The sequence below is a fragment of the Lontra canadensis genome, unplaced genomic scaffold (assembly GCF_010015895.1).
Source record: "Lontra canadensis isolate GAN:19392208 unplaced genomic scaffold, GSC_riverotter_1.0 scaffold25, whole genome shotgun sequence".
Taxonomy (NCBI): Eukaryota; Metazoa; Chordata; class Mammalia; order Carnivora; family Mustelidae; genus Lontra; species Lontra canadensis.
Window position 1 is genome coordinate 10,738,586 of NW_022631019.1, and position 9,532 is coordinate 10,748,117.

The 9,532-nt window shown below is 55.7% G+C and overlaps 1 protein-coding gene across 1 annotated transcript; it reads left to right on the top strand.

Annotated features, from left to right (window-relative positions):
• Positions 1 to 1,296: 1,296 nt before the first annotated feature.
• LOC116871081 (chymotrypsin-C) lies at positions 1,297 to 7,026 on the top strand. The gene is made up of 8 exons (XM_032863474.1): positions 1,297 to 1,446; positions 2,532 to 2,623; positions 2,719 to 2,816; positions 3,686 to 3,811; positions 4,614 to 4,750; positions 5,521 to 5,666; positions 6,466 to 6,618; positions 6,964 to 7,026. Exons 1-8 carry the CDS (start codon positions 1,407 to 1,409, stop codon positions 6,976 to 6,978), a joined length of 807 nt encoding a protein of 268 aa, XP_032719365.1. The 5' UTR covers positions 1,297 to 1,406; the 3' UTR covers positions 6,979 to 7,026.
• The last annotated feature ends 2,506 nt before the right edge of the window (positions 7,027 to 9,532 follow it).

Sequence of the window (9,532 nt, forward strand, 5' to 3'; positions counted from 1 at the left end):
CTCTGGGATCATGACCTGAGCCGAAGGCAGCCGCTTAACCAACTGAGCCACCCAGGCGTCCCAAAATTAAATAGTTTTAAAGAGAGAGCGAGAGAGAGAAACTGAGGCCCAAAGATCCTGCCCAAGATCCAGGTCCCTAAGTGAGCCAGAAACCAGGAGCCTTCTCTCCAGCTGCCTGAGCCCTTTCACCCCCAAATCTGCCACAAGGCTCGGTCCCCATCTCTGTGTCTGACACCCGTCTGCAGGCCAGGCGGACCCTTTCCAGAGCCTGCCCACCATGTGCTCTGGGTCTGAGATGGGCCGGCAGGAGCCACAGACCCCCGCTGTCAGGACCGGCCTCCCGAATGCAACAGAAAGCTCCCCATAGTCTGAGATACCAACAACCCAGGCCTGGGGCCTGAGATCATCACAGCAGATCAGACCCCGTTATCCAGACCCTTATGCTCCCTGTCTTTATGTCTCTTTTTATCAAAATGGTCTTGATTTTTATATTACCAAAGTAATGCATGCTTGTTTTTTGTTTTTTTTGTTTGTTTTTTTAAGAATCCGAGCTGTGTAAGTTACCTAAGTTAGAATCCTCCCCTACCCCCGGACACCCACCGCTAACAGCAGAGTGTAGTTTTCGGAATTGCTTTATTAGAAAATAATTCCTAAGGTGAGCCGCGGGCTCCGTTCACAAAACAACTTCCAAGGAGCATCGGTGAATAGAAAGCGAAGGGAGGGGAGACTCTGGGGAGGAATTTGGCCAACTGGGCGCCTTTCAGGGGCTGCCTGGACCTCAGCCTCCATCCAGGGCAGGAAGGCAGGCGACACCCCAGGACCGGATACTATTAGTTGAATGAGGGAGAAAAAAGAGAGGAAGAGAGAGAAGGAAACAGCGTATCACCACAGGATAAACCCCAGCCCGGTGTCAGAAGTCCTTACTTCAGCCCTCGGCTCTGGTGCTGCCCCGCGGTGCGACCCCGGGCAGTGCTGACCCTCTGAGTCTCGGCTTCCTCCTCTCTCTTGAGCGGACAAAAAACGTGACCTTCGTGTTGTTGGGACAATTGAGTGGCTTCAAGAAGTACCAAGCCCAATGCCTAATAGATGATAACTAAAGAGAATGAGTTAGGGAGAGAGGATGAGAACAGGCTCCAGGCAGAGAGATGGGGGGGGTCCCCCAAACCTGTAAGCCTCAGAATTTGCGGTCTCAGGAGATTGGGGAATCCACACCACTGAGCCAACCCCAGCTCCTGCCCAAATTAAACAGTAACCAGCCAAGGTCAGGGAAAGGGCCTTGTCCGAACAGGTTGCTTTCCAAGGGGCGGCTCAACCTTGAGCAGGTGCGCCCACCCCCATCCCCGCCTATAAGTGTGTTCCAACCCGTCTCAACAGCCACTTGCTCCTCAGCCAGTCCCGCTAGCAGCATGCTGGGTATCACTGTCCTCGCCACGCTCCTGGCCTATGGTAAGCTCTGGGTTGGGGACCGGCTACAGACTGCTGTCTCCTGGGGACAAGGAGGGGAGCAGGGGGCCTAGGAAAGGAGTTTTGGGGTGACCAGACAAGTATGTCAGATAAGACACTTGCCTGCTGGGCAATTCTGCTTCCGTATCTGTAGAACAGGGCTGAGGATGTGGCCTGGGGACACAGTAACTGGCCAGCCTGGGTCCTGTGCCAGGGACCGTAACGGCTCAGCTTTCCCGGTGTCGGCATCTCAGGGACTGATGCTTGTGCTAATGCATTTTGGGGGCCTTCTCCCAGATAGGAATCGGGGAACTTGGCTTGACCATCACTTACTCTCAGCGGGCCCTCGACTAGCCCCATGACTTCTCTAAATCCCACTGGCTCTTTTGACAAATGAGAGCACTTGACAAAGAGTCCTTCCAGCCAACAACAACAATCATGAATAATAATAGCAGCACCTGTTTGTTCCATGGTTACTATGTGCCAGGCATGGTGTTAAGCCCTTTACGTGCCGGAGCTGATACGATCCTCAGGAGGCAGGGCCTATCAATATCTCCATTTCACAGACAGGCGGGAGTCTCGGTATCTTGCCTAAGATCACGTGACTGGTTAGTGGTGGAGCCGGAGTCAAACTCCGGGTCTGTCTCCATGCAGAGCACTTGTTCTTGACCGCTGCACACAACGGCACAGCTAGGACGGTCTGGAGCCCAGGATTCAGTGCTCTCACACCCCCGTTACGCTGAGGTCTAAAGAGGGACCACAGGGCAAGGGTGAAGGGCGCAGCCAGACCTGTGCGCACACACCCACCCCTGCTCTTGTATTTCCTTCGATGTGTTAAACACGAGACTCTTCTTATGCATCATCTAATTTTAGTCCTCAGGACAAACTCACCAGGTTGACGCCATTCTTCCCATTTCACAGAAAGGGAAGCTGAGGCCCAGAGAGCTAGACAGGTTCCCCAAAGCCATGCAGTAAAACCTGAACTGTGTCCGCCCAACCCCCAAAGTCTGTGCTCTTTCCACCTGCCCCTTCCCTGCTGGGGATGCCGGCCCCTCTCACCTGTGCACTTCCTCTCCTGGGTCCCCCAGCCTCCAGCTGCGGGGTCCCCAGCTTCCAGCCCAACCTATCGGCCCGAGTGGTGGGAGGAGACAATGCCAGGCCCCACAGCTGGCCCTGGCAGGTAAGCATGCTGCCGCAGGGGTGGGAGGCTGGCTGGAGAGGGTGGAGGGGTGCGGTCCTGGGGCTGACGCGTGGCTCTCCCGCACCTTGCTCCAGATCTCTCTCCAGTACCTCAAGAACGGCAAGTGGAGACATACCTGCGGCGGCACCTTGATTGCCAACAACTACGTGCTCACCGCTGCCCACTGCATCAGGTGAACGGGGCTGGCGCCCCAGAGCCCCGCTGCTGCCCTGGGGTGGGGGAGCTCCAGAAGCTGCTTTTATTGAGCATCCACTACACTCCAGACCCTGGGCTAAAGAAGCTACTCACATCCAGTAACTTAGTTCATTCAACACATATTTATCGCGCATCCCCAGTGTGCCAGGGAACACAGCAGTGAGGACCAAGTCTGCGCTCTCAGGGAGCTCACATTCTGGCCAAAGAGCAACAGGCCATTGAAGAAGTAAATATATAACATATCAAGTGGCAGGGAAGAAAAATAAGGCGGGATAAAAAGCCTAAGGGGTCCTATTTTAAATGAGGTGCCCAGGGAAAAATGTCTCTGAAAAGGGGGTATTTGAACAAAGACCCGAGGGAAGTAAGGGACGGGTGTCCCTGGCAGAGGGAACAGCCAGTGCAAAGACCGAGAGGAGGGAGCCTACTCGGTAGGTTGGAGAAATAACAAGGAAGTGTGGGTGGCAGGAGGGGGTGTGTGAGGGGAGCCGGAGGTGGGTGACAGAGGAGATCATATGGGCAAGAAGTAATGGCAGCTTGGACCAGCTCACCTCGCAGCTGCCTTGGGAAGGGATCCCAACACTGTCTCCACCGTACGGATGAGGGAACTGAGGCCCAAGACCACCCACCTAGGAATCAAGATAGACTTGACTCCAAGAGCAGGGTCTTTACCCTGAGCCCTGGAAAGGGTTAGAGCAGACAGACACTCCCTTCTTCCCCACCCCCTACAAATGATTCCGAATGTGGCCAGAGGGCTGGGTCACCAAAGCCCTGAGTTCCCTCCCTCCCCCACCGGCTGGCTGGCGAGGGCAGGAAGCCACGCTGACCCAGGCCCCTGCCTCTGCTCAGCAACACCCTGACCTACCGCGTGGCCCTGGGGAAGAACAACCTGGTGGTGGAGGATGAGGAAGGCTCCGTGTTCGCGAATGTGGAATCCATCGTCGTCCACGAGAAGTGGAACTCCTTCCTGGTGCGGTGCGTGCTGACCGTGCCCCTGCCCCCGGGGAAGCGCACAGGAAGGAGGGGTCCCTGACATGGAGCTGCCAAGCCTGCCCCCACCCTGGGCCTGGACCCCATCCCCACCCTGAACAGCCAGCAGATGACCCTTTACGCAAAATGGGAAAAGGCCACGTAGACACGGACTCCTTTTCCATTTCCATCATTGGCCAACAGTTCCCAGAAGGGACACAGGGAATAAAACCCTGAAGCCCCCACGGTGTCTGGCCTGAAGTCTCTGAACCAGGACTCACCTTTATGGAATGCCTACTGTGTACCCACAGGGCAATAAGCACTTCATATGCCATGACTTATTTAACCCTCACGACACCCCTAGAGGAGGACCTAAGACCCAGAGAGGCCAAGTAAGATACATGCCCCAGGCCACACAGCCCGGTGTGTGGCAGAACAGGGAATCAAACTGGTCTAGGGTCGCCAGCTTTCACTCTGTTTACATGAAAATATTAAAAATGCCAGGGACCCTCTTTAATCATTTCCAGTTGGCTTTAGTTTCTGGTTGATACCTAGCCTTCAGTGTCTCGGAAAGCCCCAATCTCCCCGCTGTAAAGCCTTATAGGACCCGAAGGCACAGGCGGCAGAGGGAGGGCCACGGCATTAGAACGCCGATCGTTTGTCAGTAAGGAGCTGGCGGTCTAGGATATGCACAGAGGACTCCTGGTCACCCGAGGCTTGACTCCCAGCTAACAGTCCGGGCGGCTTAGCATTGGCTTGTGCAGCCTAGACCTTCCTACACACTCACCACCTCCATTTTGGTTTCCAGCAACGACATTGCTCTCATCAAGCTGGCGGAGCCCGTGCAGCTGAGTGACACCATCCAGGTGGCCTGCCTGCCAGAGGCGGGCTCCTTGCTGCCTCAAGACTACCCCTGCTACGTCACTGGCTGGGGCCGCCTCTGGAGTGAGTACAGTCCCTCCTCCCTCCCCGGCGTATCATGAGAGCCTTCCTGGAGGAAGCGGCTCCCGCAATAAGCATGCCACCCACATTCGCCCACCACTTTTCCTGTCTAAACAACTTCTCACCATTTTTAACTTTGTAATAATAACAGCTAATATTTATTAAGCATGTAGCGCGGGGAAGATGCCCTAACAAGCACATAGAAGGACTGTTGTGAGGATAAACGTATTAGAATTGGTCAGGTGCTTAGAATAGTGCTTGACGCGTACTTAGTGCCATCTAAGAGACTACAAAATAACCTAAATGAGCCATTGCGGGTAGGGGAGTAGAGCTTATGGTAAACCGTATGTCTAAGTTAAAAGGTTGCATGCAACTAAGTGGAAGTTTGGGAGACTTAGATGAAAATGCGGGTCAATACTTGGAAAATCTTGGAATGGGAAAGACCTACCGATGTGATGTGAAGGCAGAGACCTGTAAGGAAATGACAGACAAGAGAAACCGCAGAATCAAAATTAAAGATACTCCTTGAGGGCTTTTTACAGACTGGTTCTGCCTCCGGTGGACTCCCCCGTCCCACCCTAAGAGGGGTCCAGACCCACATTTTAGGACAATAGGCTCTGAGTCATGCCTCTCAACTAGGGGCCCACATGTGGGTCCCGCACAGCCTAGCCAGAGCTCACCGGGTCCTGCCTCAGCCCCGTGCAGCCCTCTGTTCCCTGAAGGCTTAGCACTGCCTGGCTGACTCGGGAACCCCTCTCTGTCCTCTCCCCCAGCCAATGGCCCCATTGCCGACGAGCTGCAGCAGGGCCTGCAGCCTGTGGTAGATCACGCCACGTGCACCCAGAGGGACTGGTGGGGCAGCATGGTGAAGGACACGATGGTGTGTGCTGGGGGCGACGGCGTCATCTCAGCTTGCAACGTGAGTGTCTGGGCCCTGCGTCCCCTCCCTCCCTCCTCCAGGTGGCCGAGCGGAAGGGGGCATCGAGGAGGGCAAAAGAGGGTGGGAGTGGGTGACCCACACGAGTGAGCCGTTCCCCTGCTTGGGCCCAGGAGGCTTAGGGGCAACTTGTCACCCCCACGCCTCAGCACTGTGGCAAGGGCAGAAATATCCAAGGAGCATGAGTATCGGAGCTGGAGTCCCAGTCCCACCACGGACAGCCGCCCCATCTTGCACAGGCCGCTGACCCTCTCTGCACCTCGATTTTCCCATCTATAAAACAGACACGCAGTGAGCACAGGGCTGGTGTGGGGACCGAGTCTGACAAGCCATGCTCCTTCACGCCATCAGCTCCATCCACCCAGGGAGGCCAAGGACTTAGGGAGTCTGACACAGAAACATCGAGAACAATCAGAAACTGTCATTTTTCCAAACACAGGCCCTTTGCCCACTCCCACCTTCCTCACTCTCTCAGGTCTCTAACACCTCTCTGGGCTCCCGGCAGCCTGACCTCTCTGGGCAGAGCCTTAGACACGGTGACCTGAACAGCTAGGGAAACCGAGGCCCAGACAGGGTTATCGTTGTCCCAAGATCACACAGCAACCTAAGAGCTAGTCTGGCAGCCCCAAACCACATCTCCTCTGCCCCCCTCACCATGGACAGGCTGAGGCCAAAACAGGGGGCGCCAGCCCGTATCCCCCACGGTGACCCGCCCGCCCCTGCCTCCCGAGCCTGCCTGTGGCGGAGGCCCCGCGGCTGATGACCACCCGGTCTGGCACAGGGGGACTCGGGCGGCCCGCTGAACTGCCAGGCTGAGAACGGTGTCTGGGAGGTGCGGGGCATCGTCAGCTTCGGCTCCGGCCTGGGCTGCAACACGCTCAAGAAGCCCACGGTCTTCACCCGCGTGTCCGCCTACATCGACTGGATTAACCAGGTGGGTGCCTGTCCCCAAGCCCTTCTTCCGGCCCCTGCCCCGCCCCCACCGGTCCACGCTTGCGCTTGCGCATGCACGCGCCCCTCCCGGAAGCACCGGCTGCTGAGCGGGGGGGCCGGGAGGGGCACGGATGTCCTCAGTTCAGGGTGTGCTGTGAGCCCCGTTTGCCCAGGGGTCTGAAGTGTCGAGGGAGCTCAGTCCCGTTGGGCAGAGGTGAGACATGGCTGTCTGCCATGACCCCTGTTCCTATAGTCGGGGACGGTGCTCTCTCCGGAAGGGGACACACACGCACACACACACCCACACGCCTCCACCAAGTCCTCATTCTGTTCTCTGCTCTTCCAGAAAATGCAGCAGTGATTCATCCTTGGGAGCCTGCAACCCCAATAAACCTCCTTCCCCACTCAAGCTGCCTGCATTCTAGATGTGTGCCTCCCCTGCGGGGTCCCGGGCTCTGTAGGGGCTGCCCCTTGCCACACCAGAGATGCAAAGAGAGCCCCCCTCTGCCAGCCTGGTGAAACTGTGCGGGAAGCCGGTGGGGTGCTAAGGGAAGGGGAATTCCAGAAAGCCCCATGGTAGCCTGAGAGGCTAGGAGTTAGGACACACGGGACGCTTACCCCCCAGCATCTCACAGGCTGTGACCCACAGTCACCTGATCCGATCACAGTCTTTCTGATCCTCCCTCCACAGAGGAGTCTGGTGGGGCCTCAGGCCGCCCCTCCATCCTCTGCAGGTGGGGGATGGGGTCTCCCCAAGAGCAGCTCCTCAGCCTGGAAACGATGGCCACAGGAGGGTGCCCCTTACACTGGGTCCCTGGGAAAGAGGATCCCCAGTAGGCTGCTACCCCAGAGCAGACCCCATAGCCGATGTCAGCCGGGACTCTCTGAGCAGAGAAGTGTTTCGTGAGCCCTGTCCTTATGCCAGCCCTGTGCGGGGCACCATGAGGTGGATGAGGCCCCAGAGCCTCCCTCAGGGGGCACAGGTTTGAGGAAAAGAGTGATTTCCACCCATAATCCCAGCAGGTCAGAGCTGGAAAACTTGCACTGTACCAAACGGGTGGGTGGGGAAACTGAGGCCCAAAGAGAAAGCAGAGCTGGGCCAGCTCAGGATGACCAGTAATGCAGGAGCCACAGAGGCTCAGGGAAGGAAGGGAGCCTTCCTGAGGCCAACAAGAGGGCAAGCGGGGCCAAAAAAGAGGGTGATCCAGTGTCCAAGTGGGGCCCCAGACCCTTGACCATGGTGTTCCCGAGAATGCACTCATCTCTGGAGGGAGCGCTCCCATCCGAGGTCTGGACTCCTGCTGGGAGAGTCCCCAGCTACAGCAGCCTCTGGTTGGCCTTGAGCCGTCCGCTTGCCCCCCATCAGAGTTTGGCTCCTGGAGACGGGGACCAGACACACCTCCCATACCTTACTAGGCCAGGGCGATTCTCAGGAAAGATTTTAGTTACTCAACAAGCAAAGAGGCCCTCAAGCAGCCTGGCATCTGCTCAGTCCTGGGAATCCAGGGATGGTTCAGACAAGATCTCTACTCTGCAAGAGATGGACCAATAGATTCTTGAATTCCCTGGTGTGACTATGGAGGTTGGAGAGTACAGACCAGGAACATAGAAAGGGAACACTGCAATCAGTGTTGGTTGGCAGGAAAAATCTAGGATGGCTTCCTGGAGGTGGCGATGCCCAAGCTGAGTCTTAAAATGTGAATAGAAGGTACCCAAGTATAGAAGATGCTGCTGGTGGCTTGACCCAAACTTCATTCCCAGCTGCCTCCTTTTGTGCCTGTCTCCATGTCTATTGGAGTTTACAAACGCTAAATACTTGCTGTCCTCAGGTCCCTTGCAGCTAATTTTATTAATAAAATAAAAGCTAATACGTGTTGAGCACTTACTATGTGCCAGGCCCTATTCTACAGGTTTTTGCATGTATTCCCTCCCTGAATCTCCAAAACGACCCTATGAGGTTTTTCACCAATGAGAAAATTGAGGCTAGAGAGGGCTGGTGACTTCCCAAGGTGACTTAACTAGGAGGTGATGGGGTTGGGATCCAGACATTGGTAATCTGGCTCCAGAACCCATGCTCTTGACCACCACAACTCTACTGCCCTGCAAGAATATGGATATGGATGTGATGCACGGACCTGAAGCAGCCGTCTTGTAGCCAGGAGAATTGCAGCCATGAGTTCCATCATCACCAAGCTGCAGATCCAATGCCAGCATCCAGGCTCTGAATGTCTTATTATGTTAAAAAAATAATAAATAAACAAACCTGCACTGGTTTTAACCACCGTAATGAGGTTGTCAGTTATCTGCAGTTCGGCACACCCCTCTCTGGTACCTGGGGGGAATAACATAAGGGATGGCTTTCCCGACTGAGAGAAGGGCGTGAACAGAGTCACGGCAGCTACTTGGAAGACATCTCCAAGCAACAGGTGTTGCTAGAGCATAAAGTGCGGGGCAGGGATAGAGGGACCAGCAATTCCGGTACTGGGTAGTTCTCCAGGATGTAGGGACTTTCAGACTTAAGACTGGGACAGTCCCAGGCAAACTGGGATGATTGGCCACCCAAGCAGGGAACGGCAAGAGATGTCTCTGGAAAGTGAGCAAAAGCCTTTCAAGGACAGCCTTGTGCTGTGGCAGAGGACTGTTGGGACTTTATTCTGAGCGTGGTAGAGAGCCAGAGAAAGGTTGTGGATAGACCCCTGAGTTCAGATATGTACCCCCAAAGCATGCATCTGACAGCTGTACGCAGGGTGATTTGGAGCAGGCAAGAGTGGAGGCACGGAGGCCAGCCGGGAGGCTACTGCAATGAACAGGGACAAAATCAGCATGGCCCGACCTAGGCAATGATGGAGAGAGGGGTTTAGTAGCTCAGTAATAATTCAGTACTTACATAAGAGGCATCTGAGTTGTGTTGCTGA